Source organism: Eschrichtius robustus, chromosome 3, assembly GCF_028021215.1.
Source record: "Eschrichtius robustus isolate mEscRob2 chromosome 3, mEscRob2.pri, whole genome shotgun sequence".
NCBI lineage: Eukaryota > Metazoa > Chordata > Mammalia > Artiodactyla > Eschrichtiidae > Eschrichtius > Eschrichtius robustus.
In genome coordinates, this window is record NC_090826.1 from 129,232,837 (window position 1) to 129,253,158 (window position 20,322).

The following is a 20,322-nucleotide window of genomic DNA, read 5'->3' on the forward strand; positions in this document are numbered from 1 at the left end:
TTCCATCAACGTCAGGTATGAGTGAAATTGCAGCTTTCCCTCCATCTCCTATTGCTGACGATCCTTCAGCTCTACCACCTCCCACCTCCTCCAGTCAGTAAATCTTCTTGCCTGTTCACTCGATGCCAGCCCCTGTATGACAGCTGTGGTACTGTACTACTGTACTTTTCAAGGTACTGTACTATAAGATTAAAAATGTTTTCTTTATTTTTGTTTGTTTTTTAATGTATCATTTGTGTGAAAAGTATTATAAACCTATTACAGTAAGTACTATATAGCTGATTGCATTAGTTCGGTACCTAGGCTAACTTTGTTGGACTTAAACGAACAAATTGGACTTACAAACGCGTTCTCAGAATGGAACTCCTTCGCATGGAGGAGACTTACTGTAAAATCAACTTGCCCCTTCTATTCTGAGAGCTGGTGCTTTTTTTTTTTTTTTGCGCCATCCTTGTTATGTTCAAGCTATCTCTTTAAATAAAAAGCTTTGCTTGCCTAAGAGTCTTGCGGAGGTGATATTCATTTCTATGGTATTGCTGTCCAAGAATCTGGAAAGAGCCCATAACATCCTCAGTCTGTAAATTCCTCCTGCAGTTTATAATGCTGTGAAAAGCCCAATGATGCACATATTTTAAAACAGTGCCATTCACAGGAACTTCCTTAGGGTGTTTGGATAAGATGAGCATCTAAAAACATAGTACATTCATTAAATACATAAAATAAGCTGTAGTAACTACTTTTAATGGTTTTTTATTTTATTTATTTATTTTTGGCTGCATTGGGTCTTCGTTGCTGCACGCGGGCTTTCTCTAGTTGCGGTGAGCCAGGGCTACTCTTCGCTGCGGTGCACCGGCTTCTCATTGCACTGGCTTTTTCTCTTGCTGCAGAGCACAGGCTCTAGGCCCGCCGGCTTTAGTAGTTGCAGCATGCAGGCTCAGTAGTCGTGGCGCACAGGTTTAGCTGCTCCTCGGCATGTGGGATCTTCCGGGACCAGGGCTCGAACCTGTCTCCCCTGCATTGGCAGACGGATTCTTAACCACTGCGCCACCAGGGAAGTCCCAAGTAACTACTTTTAGATGACATCCGAATGACAACCTGAGGAGGCCAATTACCAAAATGAGCCTTAAGTTTTGTGCACTGTGCTTTGAGGGAAGGAGAAAGAGGGAGAGGACGCACTTCTGAATAACTGGTTGTTATTCTTTTCCCCTGAATTTCCATGTTGTTACATTATTAATAGTGAAACCCTGGGAATTCTCTGGCAGTCCAGTGGTTAGGACTAGGCGCTCTCACTGCTGGGGCACCAGCTTCAATCCCTGTTTGGGAAACTAAGATCCTGCAAGCTGAGCACAGCCAAGTGCTACTTTCCTCCAAATTAAACCTGAATTGTACAAGTAAAGTGGTTAAAGTAACGCAGGGGTGGGGCGGGAGATGCAGAAGATACAGCTGGGTTGGGCAGTTTTCTTCTGCTATGGACTGGCTCTACTCATCCCTTGCCTCACTTCCTTCTAATCTACAAGTTTTTCTTTTCCGAGGCCCCCCTCCTCCAGTGTGCCCACCGCGGTCAGCGCTCAGCCCTTATGTGTCTCGTGATCAGAATGGGAGCTCAGAGACGAAAGGAACAAACAGCCTGGGACCCGGGAGCTCTCTTCCAAGGCTGGAAAACCCAGAGCTGAGAAGGCTGCCCCCGCTCGGTGCTCCGACGCAAGCCTGGGACCGGGACACCCCGGCTCCCGCCCTGCCTCCGGCCCGTAGCCCCGCCCCGCGCCGCTCCGGCTCACGTAAATTAAAGCGCGGCGCCTGCGAAGAAGCCGCCGGCGTGAGGAGAGCGCGTTGCAGCCAATGACGTGCCAGGACGAAAATCACTGACCAATGAACTGCTGAGATGGGCTGGGCAGCCAACCAATCGCGAAGCCTCGCACCCGGATATGATTGCCGATTCTGAAACCGAGCTCTGAAAAAGTGTGAGGGCCTCCCCACATGGGTTTGGGGCTTTGGGGTGGAACAGGGGGTGAGCGGTTATTAGGTTCACTGCCTTGCGTGTGCGGCGGGCGTGTAAAGGTCATCCCTTTGGGTTTTGAGTGGGGGACAAGTCAATGTGGCTGTTTGTCCGTGGAAAGAATTCCTGCTGCGGTGTCCCAGAACCAGCGCGTGGGGAAACCCCTCGGATGGTACCGCACAGGGAGTAGGAGAGTCTTGAAGACGCAGCTCGAGCAGTGGGAATATGGATCTCTTACCTAAAAGCCCTAAGGAGTTTGGCTCCATTGACTATTGGGAGAAGTTCTTCCAGCAGCGGGGAAAGAAAGCTTTCGAGTGGTATGGAACCTACCTGGAACTGTGCGGGTTGCTGCACAAATATATCAAGCCCAGGGAAAAGGTAAGCGCGGCCTGGCAGCCCTGTGTGTGCCCTGGAAGGTAGGAACTGATAACAGAAATCCTGCACTTGGTAGACGGTGACAGGCGTGGGGGCCCTAAACGGGCCCATGTTTTCAGGATTCCATACAACATTCTAGCTAAAAGGTAATTACAAAGTATCCTTTTAAAGGTTTTCAGATAACAGAGCTTCCACCCCTAGATCATTCTTGAATTAATAACCTCACTGGAAGAATGACTTCTTTAGTAGTGCAAGCTAGACATCTCCTCTTAGTGAGGGAAGTGTGCTTTTCTGTCACTGTGCATCCCCGTGGAGCTGGCAGCACCCGTGGCTTTACTGATAAATGAATCTGTTATCAAATAGTTGTTGTGGGCCCACTGACTTTCAGGCACTGTGTTCAGCCCTTAAGCCACACAAGCATTAAGATATAAATCCTGGGCGCATTCCAGAAGTGAAAAGTGCCAAGTACAGTAATAGGAGGTTTGATAGAGGTGGAAGTAGGGAAGGAAGAAGGGTAGAAAACGAAGATTGGAGGAGTAAGCTTTCAGAGCCAAACCTTATGCTGGGTGCTGTGTGTGTGTGTTTGCTCAGTCACTGAGTTCTCATAATAAAGCTTGAGGTGAGTGGTAATACACGAATTCTACAGATGAGGAAACTGAGGCTCTGAGAGCCAGTTTCTTGCCCAAGACCATACATGTAGTAAGTGGTCGTGTGGGGATTTAAACTTAGATCCACCTAGCTCCAAAGCTTATGCACTTGTCATTGTACAATGCTTTTCCAGAGATGGTGACATCAGGGCAGAATTTTGAAAGATCAATGGGAGATTCCTCCACAGAGAGGGAGGCAACAACCTGTGTTTTAAGTTTGGCTTCAGAAAATAGCACAATATCATGAGTTGGAGCCAGAGGCATGAGTGGAATAGGATTATGCCAGACCTAGGTTTTCAACAGTAAAACAAATAGGAGATTTCAGTTATAACTACTGTATTTGGATTCTGTGACTTCCTATCAATTCTTGAATAATAAATTCTTGATTCAGAGAAAAGAACAACCATGATTAGTTTGTTCCTGCAATTGATTAATAAACGCTTGATTCAGAGAAAAGAACAACGCCGGTTAGTTTGTTTCTGCATAACTTGTATTGTTATAGCGGAATGTGGTTTGTTACTAGTGAGTTCTTCTAACCAGTGGTGTTTCGAGATGGAGCCTAGAATCAACTTTGTAATGGTGCTCTCTCATGGCATAGCATCTTCGCCCTCCAAAAACATACAGCAGCCAGGGTGAGACTTGATTCCTTGAAGTGTCTGAAGCTCATTCCTTTGCCTTGATCACCTCCATCTTGTTTTCTTTCCCCCTAGGTGTTGGTGATTGGGTGTGGTAACTCAGAGCTAAGCGAGCAGCTGTATGATGTGGGCTATCAGGATATAGTGAACATTGACATCAGTGAGGTCGTCATCAAGCAAATGAAGGAACGCAATGCCGGCCGACGGCCCCAGATGAGCTTCTTGAAGATGGACATGACACAGATGGAGTTTCCCGATGCCTCATTCCAGGTGGTGTTGGACAAGGGCACCCTGGACGCCGTCCTGACAGATGAGGAGGAGAAGACCCTGCAGCAGGTGGACAGGATGCTGGTTGAGGTTGGCCGTGTCCTGCAGGTGGGCGGTCGCTACCTCTGCATCTCCCTGGCTCAGGCTCACGTCCTGAAGAAAGCAGTGGGTCACTTCTCTCGGGAGGGGTGGATGGTGAGGGTGCACCAGGTGGCCAACAGCCAAGACCAGCTGTTGGAAGCAGAGCCTCGGTTCTCCTTGCCTGTCTTTGCCTTCATCATGACCAAGTTCAGGCCGGTCCCTGGCTCTGCCCTTCAGATCTTTGAGCTGTGTGCTCAGGAGCAGGGCAAGCCTGTGCGGCTGGAGAGTGCCGAGCGGCTGGCTGAGGCGGTGCGGGAGCGGCAGCAGTATGTCTGGCTGTGCAGCCAGCTGTACCGCAAGGCCGGGCTGGGGAATGTGTCTCTGGACTTGTGCAGTGGGGACACGGGGGAGCCACGCTACACCCTCCACGTGGTGGACAGCCCCACTGTGAAACCATCGCGGGACAGTCATTTTGCCATTTTCATCAGTGAGTTGGGATTGCTCCCTCTCTTCCCTGGAGGGGGCTGGCTTACAGGGGCTGGGGCTGGGGCTTTGGTGGATGGGTATGCCTTGGCTGGTTTTATCTTGCAGGGGGCGGTGCTTGAAGAGGTTAGACTGGCCAGGGCATGAGGAAGGGGGAGCTGCCTGCTTGGATTTGAGGTTTATTTCTTCTCATCTTCCATTGCAAAGGCTTGAAGTAATATAGATGCATTTAGGCAGGTCACGCATTTGTAGAGATGTTAGTCACTTTGTAACAAGGAGTAGTGGAAGCAACGGGAGTCCCAGCATTGTAGCCTGTAAGCTGTGTGACCTGGGGAAGTTTCTGTGCGTCTCTGCTGAATTTAGAGACAGTACAGGGTAGTAGCTAAAAAAGTGAGCTCTGGAACCAGACTATTTAGTTTCCAGTCCTGGCTCAGTCACTTCCTGGTGGTATTGGACAAGTTAGTGTTCTTTCTGTGCCTCAGTTTCTTCATCTATAAAGTGAGATCTTAACTGTGTAATTGTGAGGAGTGTAAAAGCTCTTTGAATGGTGCCTGGCACACGATAAGTTTTACAAATGTTAGTGTTATTATTGAAAGGGGTAAATGATACCAGATTCACCTTAGTAATGATCAAAAGAGGTAGTATGAGGAAATGCTCTCAAAAGTAGAATATTCTAGACAAACTTGAGGTGGTGATACATCATGCTGGTAATTTGTTTCCTGACCTCGAATCCATTTTTCCAAGTATTTCCTTGTCCTAACTGTGCACCTGTGAGAACTAATAGCACAGCGGATACGAGCATGGAGTCTGGGGCTGGACTGCCTGGGGTTGAGCCCTAGCTTCGCCAGTTACGAGCTGTGTGAACTTGGGCAAATAATGTAACTTCTGTGTCTTAATTTCCTCATTTATAAAATGGGAATAATAATAATACTCCCTGCATCTTGGGCTATTGTGAGGATTTGATTAGTTTCTGTTTGTAAACTGCTTGGAATAATGCCTGGCATGTAAGAAGTGTTAGCATTATTGCTATTTTTCTTGCACTAGGTACTTGCCTCCCTCCCCTTACATACATGCTCACACTTCTTTTCCACGCTGGGTCCTGCCATGGGTCTGATGGCAGCTTTGCTGTGGACATTGTTGACTGGGCATTGATAGCCCCTCAGTAGGTCACAGTTGGAAGGGTTGCTGGGTTGCTGGGCTTGGGGTAGGGGCTGGCTCTCTGCCACGTGGGGCATATTGGTTGTGGGCTTGAACTTTTCCCAGGACTCCCTGTCAACAAATGCCTCTTTCCAGTCCCCCAGGGTCGGGAGACCGAGTGGCTCTTTGGCATGGAGGAGGGCCGGAAGCAGCTGGCAGCCAGTGCGGGCTTCAGGAGGCTGATCACAGTGGCCCTTCACCGAGGTCAGCAGTATGAAGGCATGGACAGCATCCAGGCCGAGCTGTCGGCCAGAGTCATGGAGCTGGCCCCAGCCGGGATGCCCGCCCAGCAGCAGGTAACAAAGCTTTGGTAGCAGCTTTCAGGGTCTCTGGAGAAGTCATATTAGTAGCCAGGAAGGCAGAGGGTATCTTGGCAGAAGCTAGGACTAGGGTCTGTGACCCTAGTCTATTCCTGGAGGGCATGTCAGCAGCTAAGAGCTAAGTGAGCAGAAGTTATGTCCCAGGCAGTGAGTGGAAGGTGAGCGGTTGCCCTTATTGAGACCCCCAGTAGCATCTGTGCCTGTGGGGCCACTCAGATGGCATGAAGGAAGTGCTCTCCACCTTGCAAGCTGCAGCTCTTCACACTGCAGCTTACTCAGGCTGTATTTCTCCTAACTCACTTTGCGCAGGATTTCCTTGGCCATTTTGCTTCTTAGAACCATCATTATGTGAGGTAGAATGGGAAAGGGCCAAAAGAGCTCAGCTTAATTTTCAGGATATTAACATTGCTGGTCTGATGTTCCACTGGGAAGGAAACTGAAGGTTTTTGCCAAAATGGTGATATGGTATTATCAGTTGACGCCATCTGTCTTGTACTATCCTGGTCACAAGACAGGGTAATTGATAGGTGACTTTATTGCAAGGGCTTTATAGAAAGAAGTTTATCCTTCTTGATAGATGGGAAAGACAAGGTACCTGGAAGCTTGATGCTGTAGTAACAGAACTGAAAAGAAGAACCCAGGCTCTTGGGTTCCCAGCCTGTGGCTCTGCCCACTAGGCTGACTTGTGCTTACCAATGAATATGTATTTGATGCTTTCTGGAAGACTTTGGGGTTGGTGTCCCATCAGAGAGACCCAGATCCTGTGGGGAGGTTCATTTGTGACTTTCTCTCAACAGTGCCTACATCTCCACAAAGTCAGGAGTCCCTCATGATTATTAAATACTCTTGTAAGTCTTTAAAAAGAAACAAAGATTGGGAAGATTGGGAAGGGAATGGAAAAGTTTAGGAGAAAAATGTATTTTTTCCTCCTAATTTTTTCTTCTGTTTGGAAGAATGCAGAAAAAAGTTGAGAATAACTGGGGGAAGGGAGACACTTCGCCAAATTTGGAGTGGTTGCTTTCCCCATGGATTTTGATACCTTTATCCCTATTTAGATTCCTTCTCTCATGATTCTAGTCCCTTCTTGAGGCTTCCTTCTAGCTTTCATTGTCTTGGACTATTGAAAGTCCTTTTAAGGATTACTGTTGAGAAACTCATATTTTTCTTGTGGAGAACCAACTGCATTTCACGAATGGTTTGGGGAATCTTTAGTTGTTCAGTTGGTTTTCAGAAAGGTCAGTTAAACCTTTTGAGATCTAGTCAAATGCCCCAGAAGAGTACTTTAAGAAAATGGCAAATCTTCAGAGTTGTTGCTGCTCAGAACCGTGGTGCGGGGATTCTTCACATACACACAAAGGGAAGGGATTATAAGTTCTCGTATTTCTCAGTTGAGCTGGTGTTTTCACCACATCTCTGCTGTTCCTTCAGGTACCCTTCCTGTCTGTGGGTGGGGACATCGGGGTCCGGACTGTTCAGCACCAAGACTGCAGCCCTTTGAGTGGCGACTACGTCATCGAGGATGTGCAGGGGGATGACAGGCGCTACTTTCGGCGGCTGATCTTCCTCAGCAACAGGAACGTGGTGCAGTCAGAAGCCAGGCTGCTGAAGGATGTGTCTCACAGAGGTGAGGCGTCGTGGGCACAGTGGTGGGGCCCACATGGACGTGGTATGGACAATTTGGGGTGGTCAGAAAGACCTGGGAGCTTGGCGGAGCTGTAGGACAGACCCGGATACCTGTGACCAGAGGCACACGGCTCTGTGGGTTGTCCTCTTATCATCTGGGCTCTTAGGGTGTGAGTGGCGATGAACAGAAGGGAGGTCAATGTTCTGTTCTTGAGCAAAGCCTGACTCTGCAGTGATAAGGAGCAGGGGTGGTGGTTTATCAGACAAATGTGATAATCACTTCAATGCCTGCAGTTCAAAGACCATGTGTTTTACAAGTTGCTCCATATACGTCTGTCTATTAATTCAGTAACATTAATTCAGTAGGCCTGCCCTCCTCCATGGGGCCACCTCCTAGCACCTGTTTTAGAGGGTTGTACAGTTGGTGGGTGCCCTGGAGGTCACCTAGTCTGGTAGCACTTTCTGCAGTGAAGGAAATGTTTAATACCCAGTCAGCTGCCCAGGGTGGCAGCCATGAACCATTTGTGGCTACCGAGTACTAGGAACATGGCCGGTGTGACTAAGTGACTAAGGAACTGAATCTTTAATCTTTTTTCTGATGTAAGTTCTTAATTCTGATGAACTGACATTTAAGTTTAAATGGCCACAAGTGGCCCATGGCCACAGGCTTTGACAGGGTAGATCTCTACCATGTTCTCTCTTTTTTAAATTAATTAATTAATTAATTAATTAATTAATTAATTTTTGGCTGCGTCGGGTCTTCGTTGCTGTGCATGGGCTTTCTCTAGCTGTGGCGAGCGGGAACTAGTCTTTGTTGTGGTGCCCAGGCTTCTCATTGCGGTGGCCTCTCTTGTTGCAGAGCGCGGGCTCTAGGTGCGCGGGCTTCAAGAGTTGTGGCTCGCGGGCTCCAGAGCGCAGGCTCAGTAGTTGTGGCACACGGGCTTAGTTGCTCCGCGGCATGTGGGATCTTCCCGGACCAGGGATCAAACCTGTGTCCCCTGCATTGGCAGGCGGATTCTTAACCACTGCACCACCAGGGAAGCCCCCCACCATGTTCTCTTTTAAGTGGTCTCCCACGTGCTGCTCAGAAACACCCACTAATGGGGAGAGCAATCGTTTGTTTATTTTCTCGGGGCATTATATGTTTGTATTATAAAAGTAATACTTACTCATTGTAATCAATCACAGATCACATGTATAGAGTAGAAGAATGTTCTTCCCCACCCCTTCTCCAGTATAACTTCCCTTTAGAGGCCCAGAGAGTCAGGCTTGGAATCTGAAATTGGCTCTCCTGATTGCCGGTCGTTCCCTTTGCCTGATGATGCTGTCCTGTTGGCAAGGCCATCTGGAAGGAGGGCGAAAAGAGAGAATTCAGAACCTCATGAGGTCATGGGTTTGCCCACAGCTCAGGATCAGGTTATTCTTAGCAGTATGGTCTCCTCTTGAGGGGTGTCCCCTGGTCATGTGCACCCATATTTGCTGGGTTCCTGTGCTGTCATTGGGTCACTTGGGCTGCAGGTTGGTTCAGTTTCATCTCACTGAAAGCTCAGTAAAAGTGCTTCAAAGAACATTTTGCCCTCCAATTTGGGTTTTGGGTTTTTTCCCCACTGTTGTCAAGACTTCTTAGTATCACTTAATTCCTTTTTTTTTTTTTTTTTAACTTTTTTTTTTTTTAATTTATTTTATTTTTTATTTTTTTATGGCTGTGTTGGGTCTTCGTTTCTGTGCGAGGGCTTTCTCTAGTTGCGGCAAGTGGGGGCCACTCTTCGTCGCGGTGCGCGGGCCTCTCATTACCACGGCCTCTCTTGTTGCAGAGCACAGGCTCCAGACGCGCAGGCTCAGTAACTGTGGCTCACGGGCTTAGCTGCTCTGTGGCATGTGGGATCTTCCCAGACCAGGGCTCGAACCCGTATCTCCTGCATTGGCAGGCAGATTCTCAACCACTGCGCCACCAGGGAAGCCCCTATCACTTAATTCTTATGGGAATGATTTCCCTCATGGAAGTATTGGTGAGCAAAGAGGAGAATGTGTTAAAAAGCAACTTAACATCTCTGAAAAGCACACTGCCACTTACACTTCAGTGCCCAACGGTACAGCTGGTCCCTAGGAAAACCCCAGAGCCATCTGTTCACTCTATCCTGGAGCAGTTGAGGGAGTAGGTAGAGGGAGAGTAGAGGGGCCTTTTGTACGATTTCCCCCCTTCTGTGAACATTTGTGATGTCCTTGTCCAGTGGGGTGGTATGAATTACTGTCTGTGTGATGTAGTAGAAAGATGATAGCTGCTGCAGACAGGTAGTCCCAGGTTCAAATCCTGGCTGCATTGCCTACTGATTTGGGCCTAATTAATAACTCTTCAGATCTTCAGTTTTTCCATCTGCTAAGAATTGGAATAAGAGCATTGATATAGGATTGTTTCAAAGCTACAAGAGTAAAAGTCCTAGTATAGTAATTGGCATAGAGGAGGTAGTTGGAAACTAAGTCCTTTTTCCCCTAAAAGAATTGATGAATAAACTTCTCACCTGTTAGTGGCTTTATACTTCCCAGAGGAGAGGTACTAGTACTCCTCACTTGAGTTTTCCCAGTGTCCTGAGTTTCAGGGTGTTTCTTTGCCACTTCCCTTTTCTGACTCTCTGGTGTATGTTAAATGTTTAACAACCGTCTCTTTGGGGGAAAAAGCCATGATATGCACTGTTTGCCAATTTCCGTGGCATAAAAATGGCCACCATGGCCAGATTTCAAGCCACCAACATGCCAACCAGTTCGCAAAATTCCTGCATATTTCACAATTGGGTTCTCGAGTGTCATCAAACCAGTTGCAGCATACTGCTGCTGGTGTGCCTTACTTTCCAAGGAGTAGTGTACCACGCATATGACTTCATTCATCTCTGTCTGTGATCTAGCCCAGAAGAAACGGAAAAAAGACAGGAAGAAGCAGCGGTCTGCTGATACTCCAGAGGACCCCCCTGCAGCCCCGGGGCAGGCCATTGATAAGAGTTACCTGTGCTGTGAACACCACAAAGCCATGATTGCCGGCCTTGCCCTGCTGAGAAACCCGGAGCTGCTCCTAGGTGAGGGGGTCGCCACTGCCTTCCACAGGAGGGAACATGTAAGATCACGGAGGTAATCAGTGTCAGCTGCCTTGCAGTTTAAGAACCATGATTGTAGACCAACAGATGCACATATAGTCATGTCTTTCTTATTCCCAACCATCTTCTACATTCATGAACATCCAAATAACTTTTCCTTCAAACTCAAATTGTTTGAAACAGCTACATGTGCTGATACCTAAATTTTTTTCCTCTTCATTTATTTTAAAAATCAGTGTAAAATAAACTATACTTCAGTTTAAAAAGTTAGTGTGTAAAATACATTCAGTGAGATCTGTAAAGTGTACGGATCTTAAGTTGTTCAGCTTGATGAATTTTTGCACATGCATTTACCCATGTAACCAGATGGAATATTTAAAAATCACATCTCCGGAGAAATATACCTGTGCACTTTAGGAGAATTTCTGGCTTTTCAGTGATGCATTATTTGAGTACTAGATGCAATTCTATCTTGAATTTCTACTTAAAAAAAAAAAAAACATAGTATAGATAGTACAGTCATAGCCTTATCACTAATAATAGGTTTGGATCTGACCACAGTAGCAAAAATGTCCATGATTCTGTCTACTCTTGTAACTGTCTTCACCCAAAGTCCCTAAGTATGTCTTACTGGAACACGCTGTACATTTGATGTATCTTGGTGTTGATGTATGTCCCTAGAGTCTCAGTTCTTCCATTTAATCCTCAGGGTCTGTCTCCTTTTGGTGATTCTTTCTTGTTTCTTACCTTCCCTTCATCCCCTGTGGTTGCTGTGGTTTTTCTGTGCTTGTGTGTAGGATTTGGGCCTTTGTTTTCCTGTGGTTTCTGGAACTTGGGTGGATGGCCCTCACTTGGTGGCTGTGTCTGAGAAGGCAGTGTGGCCTTTGAGTTGAAAGCTGAGCAGAGGGCATCACATCTACACTCCCTGTGATCGTAAACCAGATGTTGGCCATTGTCCCTCCCGTTTCCTAGAGGGGTTTAATAATGCTTATGGTGGGGGTTATTGCTATAATGTCAGCTGAGTGCTTTGGGATCTTTAAGGAGCCATGATAATAATACACTGGTTCATTCTTCTGGATCTAGTAAAGGAAGGATTGTGAGGCCAGGGTTGAGTTTGCAGATGTTAAATTGACTCCCGAGTTTCTAGAAAGAGACAAGGGAGGCCAGGTCTCTACTAAATCTTGTGTCCCCTGGGTAGCACCAACAATCTGACTCCCTCTTTCGCCCTCCCCAAGTGTGGTACAAAACTTTACAGTGAGCAGGTGGTAAAACGATGCTTTTATTCTTTATTACAGAGACCCCACTGGGATTGTTGGTGGTAGGCCTGGGTGGGGGCAGCCTCCCCCTTTTTGTCCACGATCATTTCCCGAAGTCCTGCATCGATGCTGTGGAGATCGACCCCTCCATGTTGCAAGTGGCCACTCAGTGGTTTGGCTTCTCCCAGAGCGACCGTATGAAGGTCCACATCGCGGATGGCCTGGACTATATTAGCAGCCTGGCAGAAGAAGAAGGTACTGCTACTGGAGAATTTGGAGGGGCGTCGAGGGAGGATTGATCCCAGGTTGTCAGGCCTGCAGGAGCCTCTAGAACTCACCTCTGAGAGGGCAGCATCAGCATCATCCCAGTCTTTCACCAGTTCGTTTGTTCATTCATTTGTTGACAGTTATCCAGTAAATATAGAGTGTCCACCACATGCTCAGTACTCTTAGGGGTTGGGCTGTGGCAACAAGCAAAACAGACCGTTTCCTGCACTAACGACACTAACAAACGAGTGGGCTTCCCTTCTGAATCTCTTCTGACCCTGTAACCTTGCCACTTTCTCATCATCCCAAAAAAACCCAGAATCTGTATCTGAGTGAGGAAAAGGGGAAGAAACGTTGGGGGTGTGTGTTGGGAAGTTGTTTTGTAAATCTTTCAGCTACAGGTGAAGCCAGAAACAGAGCAAAACAGCATTCATGTAGATGAGTGGTTCTAAACCTCAGGGACAATGTCCGCAGGCACTTTTTTGTTGTAACCATTAGGTACGGGTGTTTCTGGCGTCTAGTGGGTAGAGACCAAGGAGGCTGCTCAACATCCTACAATACACAGGACAGCCACTGATGATAAAGAATTATCTAACCCAAATGTCAATAGTGCTGAGGTTAAACCATGATGCAGGTGTTAGTGGGAATTCCCGTAGCCCTGCTGCTACTGGAATTAAGGCTCCATTTTGCTATAATAATTTGTATCCCAGACTTGGACAAAAGGCATATTAATGTTTTACAATAGCTCCCCTGATCCTTCTGCAGCTTAATATATAGGCTTCTGATGACTGATGCTTTGCAGAACATGAGCCCCTCAGGGAGAAGTCAGTTAGGTTGGTTCAGTCCTACGTGAACCTGGGGAGCCCAGGCCACACACCCTTCCTGGTCTGCTCATTCTGTAATCGATGCTCTGGTTCTCGCTGGGTTAGAGTATCTTCCAGGAAGGGTGTGGCAAAACGGGATGCCTGGGGTAAGTGTTTTGGTGCTGGGATGGACAGATGCTGTCTTACGTAATTGCAAACTGAACTTAACTCTATCAGAGTTTCACAGGTTCACTCTCTGAGGCTGGGACCAGTCTGGGGGCCCAGGGCTGATACATGTGAAGCACTTAAAACAGTGCCAGGCACATGGTAGGTACTCAATCCATGATGTGCTGCTGTTATCACCTCAAGTCAGTTTTGAACAGCCCTGGCCTTCGTCTTAACAGCAACCTTTCGGATTGTTGGGGGGCTCAGTGCCACAAATGTGGGCCTTGGTTGTCCTTGGACTTTGATGAGCCAACATGTTCTGCTCTTGAAGAAACCAAAATCAGGTCTGTGCTATGAACAGTGATGGACATGTGTAGTCCTAAGTAAATATGTATTTATTGAATAATCATTAGCACTGTCTCAAAGTTTGCCCAAAACAAATCGTTAGTATCGCAGGCCTACCCCTAGTAAAAACTAACATTATAGTAAGGAGTAGATCATCAGATTCATGGTCAGTTCTTTCTCACCCATTGAGCGAAATCAGTTCTTTCTTGAGCCAGTAATTGTTCAAGCAGCTAGAAAAGATATGCTAACTTTAATTTGAGAACATTTTCTTCTACGAGGCAACATATGCTGTTTCCAGAGTTAAGTTAAAGTTACCATTTGCAGGGTCAGCCCTTAAAGGCAGAGGCAGCTCAGCTGCTTTGTCTAGATCAACAGTTCTCAACTCTGACTATATTTTGAATCACCTGGGGAGCTTAAGAAAAGTACACCAGAGGTGTCACACCTCCCCTCCCATCTGTTCCTCGCCACCCCAGGGTTTTAACTCTGTTGATTAGGAGTGGAGCCCAGGTTCTCTGCATCTTTAGAATTTTCCCATTTGACTCTAATGTTCTGCCAGGGTTGAAAATCACTGGTATAGATGGACCCTTAACCAAGCAGTAATCCTGCTGGAGTGGACCCCGGTAATGTGTGTGTGTGGAAAGGGCTTTAAAATGTGGAGGAAGAAGATGAGATGCAGGCCCCATCGTAGACATGGAGTACTCACAGCAGGACGCTGATGACGTGCCTCCTCTGAACTATGACGCTAGTGCCCTCGTAAGCAGACCACACCCTCCGTGTCATCCTTCTGACTTAGCCACCTGTGCCCACCACAGGTCACAGAGGAGATGTGGTGGAGGAATGTAAATGGCGTTATTGTATCCAGCAGAGACAAAGACTCGTTTGCTTCTCTTTCCCAGCACGACCTCACTACGATGTCATAATGTTTGATGTGGACAGTAAGGACCCAACCCTGGGAATGAGTTGCCCACCCCCAGCGTTTGTGGCCCAACCTTTCCTGCAGAAGGTCAAAAGCATCTTGACTCCTGAAGGTATGAAGAACAAAAGGCTGGGGAGGGAGAAGGGATGGGCCCTTTAAGGACATTTTTCTTTTTAATGAAAAATGCACGTATCATAAGTACCTTGTACCTTGATCGGTTTCCCCAAATTGAACATATTCATTTACCAGCACCAAACACCGAACATTTCCAGTGCCCCAGAAGTCCACCTCTTACCTCCTTTCAGTAACTTGTCCTCTCAAGGATAACCACTATCTTCACTTCTATCAGCACAGCTTAGTTTTGCCCATACGGAGTGTTCTCTGTTTCTTTCACTCAGCATGATGTTTGTGAAATTCACCCATAGTGTTGTGTTGACACTGGGTGATACACAATTTATTTCTCCATTCTGCTTTTGGCATTTGGGTTGTTTCCTGTTTGGGGCTTTTATAAGAAGTGTTGCCATTAACGTTCTGGTAGATGTCTTTTGGTGAAATGTGTGTGCAGGTCTGTTGGGCATAGATGTAGGGGTGTAATTGCTGGATCACAGATTATGCATATGTTCAGTTTTTGTAGACGCTGCCACACAGTTACAAAGTAGTCGCAGCAATTCACATCCCCACCAGCGTGGTGGCGCCAGTGACCATTTGAATTCTTCCCACATGCCCTGGACTGGGCAGTATGTGATTTCATCTTCATAGCAGCCTGTTTTCAGATGAGGAAACTGAGGTAGAGACTTGCCAAGGTGACACAAGATAAGAGCTAAGGCTCCAACCCTGATCCTTGTGACTTGAAAGCTGGAGCTCTTAATCCTTATGTTCACTGCCTCCCAGGTATTTTGATTTGGCTAAGGTACTGTGGTGAACAGAGTTGATTTAGAACCCTTAATGCCCAAGTGAAGGCATGTGATATATATGTCAAGAACATAATCTCTCTGTGGAATTGCTACATTCTTACTTGGGGGTATTAATTACTTCTTTCTCAAAGCAATCCTTTGTGAAACTGAAGCATGGAGAATGGTAACATTTGTTAGCAGCACAAAAGAGCAAGAAATTAGCTTGAAGTTTTCTCATGGTTCACACATCCCCCATGCTTTTCTCTTCCTGCCTTTGTATGCTGTGTGTTCTCTGCAAAGTCACTGCCGCTGTAGGTGTGTTCCTTGGTCCACCAGCCTCCCTGGGGCAGGAATGGCTATATTCCTCAGAGCTGAACCTTGTCTCCAACGTGTCCCCTGAACCACAGTCATTCTGACCCTTTCCTCCCCACCCTACAGGTGTCTTTATCCTCAACCTCGTGTGCCGAGACCTAGGGCTAAAGGACTCAGTGCTGGCTGGGCTCAAGGCGGTGTTCCCCCTCCTATATGTCCGGCGAATTGACGGTGAAGTAAACGAGATCCTGTTCTGTCAGCCGCACCCTGAGCGGAAACTTGCCATGCCAGAGCTGCTGGAAATGGCCCAGGCCTTGGAGCAAACCCTGAGGAAGCCTGGAAAGGGCTGGGATGACACGTACGTCCTGTCAGACATGCTCAAAACTGTGAAGATTGTGTGATTGTCAGGACCAGGCAGTCCTCTCAGCTTCCTGCCAGACTGACCTTGGGCTCCTGGCCTACCAGAGATTGAAGAAATATAATGCACAATACTTTTTAAGCCTTGTATTTTTCTTAGTTTCATACTCACCTGCATGCGACCTCCAGCTTGGTGAGGTTGCCTGAAGATCTGGGAAAATAAAAAAGTCCTTTCCATCCTGTCCTCTTCAGTACTGCTTGGGTTGATTGCCTTTGCTTCCTTTACTGTGTCCTTGAGTAGGAGTCCCTGCTGGAGCCCCCATCAGGTGTGATGCCTTAAAGAGCATGCCCCAAGCTCCTTAGGACTGGAGACAATCAAATGTGATTGCTGGTTTGCTTTGCTTTCTCCTTCTCTTGTTCCTAAAGGAACAATCTCAAGTGAGATAGCAGAACATTCTGTGCCAAAAGACTATAAATAGAGTAGGATCATTTACGAGAACATCTACGCTGTCTCCCTACAGATGGAACAGGTGCTGACACGGTCCCAAGTTTTTTTTTGTTTTTTTTTTAAATTTATTTATTTATTTATTTATGGCTGTGTTGGGTCTTCCTTGCGGCGAGCGGAGGCTACTCTTCGTTGCAGTGTGCGGGCTTCTCATTGCAGTGGCTTCTCCTGTTGCAGAGCATGGGCTCTAGGCATGCGGGCTTCAGTAGTTGTGGCAAGTGGGCTTAGTAGTTGTGGCTCGCGGGCTCTGGAGCGTAGGCTCAGTAGCTGTGGCACACAGGCTTAGTTGCTCCGTGGCATGTGGGATCTTCCTGGACCAGGGCTCGAACCCGTGTCCCCTGCCTTGGCAGACGGATTCTCAACCACTGCGCCACCAGGGAAGCCCAATGGTCCCAAGTTTTAAGAATCTGCTAACCCACTCCTCTGCTTAACAACTTTCCTCGTAGCCTAAGCCATCTATTCTGTTCCAGTGGAGGGAGTGGATGTAACTGGCCCCATGACTGCATGTGTCAGAGACTTAGCAGACTGAAGTCTCCAGTATTGGTTTACTCACATTTACTGAGTGGCAGCTACATGCCAGACCCACTGTAAAGAGCTGTAGTGGAAGTAAAGATGTTTTAAGAATTGCCCAAAACCACAAATTAGTGATAAAAATTAACATGTTCCAGGAACTTTTCTAAGTAATTCAATACACTGTCTCATTTGATCTGAGATAAAAGATAGTTAAACCAAAACTGCATCTAACCCCAAATCTCACTTGGCCAGAAGTATCAATCTTACCTATTGAAACTGTTATGCCAGCAGTTAGGAAATTGGCTGGAATTTCACCTCTCCTAATAGTAGTAAGCCAAGGCTGACTTAATGAGCAGCACCGTGGAAGATCCACCACCCCAGCGCCTCTCTCCACAGGCCCTTAAAGTGAACTCTAACCTCTTGAGGTGAAGCATGTTTCAAAACTAGGTTGTCATCCTTCCAAAATTTGCAGCCCGTTGAGGAGAAGGCTTTGTGTGCAGAGTAATGATTTTAGATGGTATCCATTAGAAACACTAGGTCTTCTTCAGGGGAGGGCCTTCCCTGGAACTGTGTAGAGGGAAGGTTATCTCTTAGCATGCCCTGCAACCCAAGGACCTCAGCTTGGGAATCCTCCATTGTTTTCTAATTTGTAAACTTATAATGCAGTGTTAGGATAGGTTATAGAGGCACAGGGTCTGAGTTGGAGGATCTAGTGCTGTGCAGACTTTGAAACAGCATACGTGGTGGCATAGCTAAGCTAGAGAATTACCAGAATGCTGACAAGGTCTCAACTGTGTCTCTTATGAGGAGTAGCTGAAGGAATTAGGTTCACTGGAGAGAAGCCTTTGGATGTAGGAAGAGGCACTCAGGGGTGATGATAATTGTCTTAAAATTTTTGAAAGACTGTGGGTATGTAAGAAGAGTGAGGTTGGTTACACGTGCCTCCAAAGGCTGAAGAAAGACCAATGGGCAGATATTACAGTTGGGCAGCTTTCAGCTTAATTTCCTACAAATTTCCTCCTTCTGCTGATGGAGACCATTGTGTACATGAGGACACATGGCGATTCAGGCTTTTACTCAAACCCTAGTCTAACTGCTCGGTGTGCTCACTTGTGAGGAAAGGGTTTTGTGTGTACAAGGCAATGCCATTGGCCTGTAGACTATCTTTCCTACTGGAGAACTATTAACTTTTTCTTTTTTGGGGGGGTGGGGGATTTCATTTTATTTCATATTTTTAAAAACTGAGGTGTAGGGTTTCCCTGGTGGTGCAGTGGTTAAGAATCCGCCTGCCAATGCAGGGGACGTGGGTTCAAGCCCTGGTCTGGGAAGATCCCACATGCCTGCAGAACAACTAAGCCCGTGCGCCACAACTACTGAGCCTCTGCTCTAGAACCCACGAGCCACAACTACTGAAGCCTGTGCACCTAGAGCCTGTGATCTGCAACGAGAGAAGCCACCACAATGAGAAGCCCGTGCACCACAATGAAGAGTAGCCCCTGCTCACCACAACTAGAGAAAGCCTGTGCACAGCAACAAAGACTTAACGCAGCCAAAAATAAAGTTAATAAATTAAAAAAAAAAAAAACTGAGGTGTAATTGACACAACATTATATTAGTTTCAGGTGTACAACACAGTGATTCAATTGTATATATTGTGAAATGATCACAGTATGCTATTCACTTTTGCATTGATGACAGGCAAATGGCTCTTCATGAGAATTTTGCCTGACTTCAGGCGTATGAACTCTGGAGGATAGGGAAGCTTGTAAAGTCATATTCCTTCCAGACCAGGCAAGTAACAGAAGTGTGAAGTGAGCCAGGTGTGAAACAGAAAGGCTAGGATAAAGCCTGCCGTAACCAGAGAATATATGCCCTGTAGAAAGGCAGCAGCTCTTCTTCCAGCAGAGAGTTGTTCTGCAGGAGTGCTAGATTTTTTTAAGAGAAGCCAGAAATCCCGAGTGGATGTGTGTGTGTGTGTGAATATTAAAGTGTTAGCCAATCAGAACACCTCTTCAAGCCATATTCAACCAGTTGGCCAGTCATCTTTCACTACAGGGGACAGCCTTCAGAGCACTTGAGAATCTGGCATACACCCAGGCTCCAAATGAGCATGAAACAAGGAACGAGCTGATAGCTACCAATCTCAAAAGTCTGGAAAAGTTCCATCTTGTGTTATGACTTAACATTTTCCGTAATGGCTACTCTTGAGTGGGGATTGTCCCACCACCTTTGGGATAGTGTACAATTTAACTTCCCAGGACTGTCAGAGAACTGAATGAAAATATATCACATGACCCACCCCCCCCACCACCAAGGCACATTCTGCAACAATGTAGAACTGGTGAGACTGGTTATTGCTCCTCCCCCTCCCCCCTAACACCAGTTTTTCACTGTGTGTCTCCAATCTGCCTTCATGGCTCAGCTCGCCAACTGGGCTGCTGCTTGAGTCCATCTTCTTACAGGTAGACCAGTAGTTCTCAGCTGCATGTTGGCGTCATCTGATATGATAGGCAAAATAATGGTCCCCAAAGATGTCCACATCCTAATCCCAGCAACCTGTGAATATGTTACATTACATGGCAGAGGGGAATTAAGGTAGCAGAAGGAGTTGAGCTTGCTAACCAGCTGACTCTAAGATATGGAGATTATCCTAGAGTATCCAGGTGGGCCCAACATAATCACGAGAGTCTTTAAATGTGGGAGAGAGAGGCAGAACAGCCAATGTCAGAGTGATGTGATGTGAGAAAGGCTTGACAGGCTTTGAAGACGGAAGGAACTCAGGCAGCCTCTAAAAGCTGGAAAAGGTAAGAAAACCGTTTCTCCGATAGAGCCTCCAGTAAGGAATGCAAATCAGCCAATAACTTAATTTTAGCCCAGTGAAATTTCTGACTTCTGCACTATAGACATATATAATCTTGTGTTTTTTGAGCCACTAAGTTTGTGGTAAATTGTTACAGCAGCAATAGAAAGCTAATGTACAGGGAAAATATGTGTGTGATAAGAACTTTTAAAATCTCATTTGGCAACTTTGAAATATGCAATACAGTATTATTAACTCTGGTCACCATGTTGTACATTACATCCCCATGACCTGCTTTTTTTTTGGTTGCGTTGGGTCTTCGTTGTTGTGCGCAGGCTTTCTCTAGTTGCTGCGAGTGGGAGCTACGCTTCGTTGTGGTGCGCGGGCTTCTTATTGCGGTGACTTCTCTTGTAGCGGAGCACAGGCTCTAGGCGCATGGGCTTCAGTAGTTGTGGCATGCAGGCTCAGTAGTCGTGGCTC

At 46.7% G+C, this 20,322-nt stretch overlaps 1 protein-coding gene across 1 annotated transcript; it reads left to right on the forward strand.

Annotated features, from left to right (window-relative positions):
* The first annotated feature begins 1,950 nt into the window (after window positions 1-1,950).
* METTL13 (methyltransferase 13, eEF1A N-terminus and K55) lies at window positions 1,951-16,259 on the forward strand. The gene is made up of 8 exons (XM_068538380.1): window positions 1,951-2,374; window positions 3,729-4,488; window positions 5,778-5,977; window positions 7,430-7,625; window positions 10,525-10,692; window positions 12,006-12,221; window positions 14,443-14,574; window positions 15,794-16,259. The coding sequence occupies exons 1-8, from the start codon at window positions 2,222-2,224 to the stop codon at window positions 16,066-16,068; spliced, it is 2,100 nt and encodes a 699-aa protein (XP_068394481.1). The 5' UTR covers window positions 1,951-2,221; the 3' UTR covers window positions 16,069-16,259.
* Window positions 16,260-20,322: the final 4,063 nt, after the last annotated feature.

Coding starts and splice junctions, on each gene's coding strand:
- METTL13 (XM_068538380.1), top strand. CDS start 2,222: ATGGATCTCTTACCTAAAAGCCCTAAGGAGTTTGGCTCCATTGACTAT. Junction 2,375..3,728: donor ATATCAAGCCCAGGGAAAAG/GTAAGCGCGGCC, acceptor CTTTCCCCCTAG/GTGTTGGTGATTGGGTGTGG. Junction 10,693..12,005: donor AAACCCGGAGCTGCTCCTAG/GTGAGGGGGTCG, acceptor TCTTTATTACAG/AGACCCCACTGGGATTGTTG.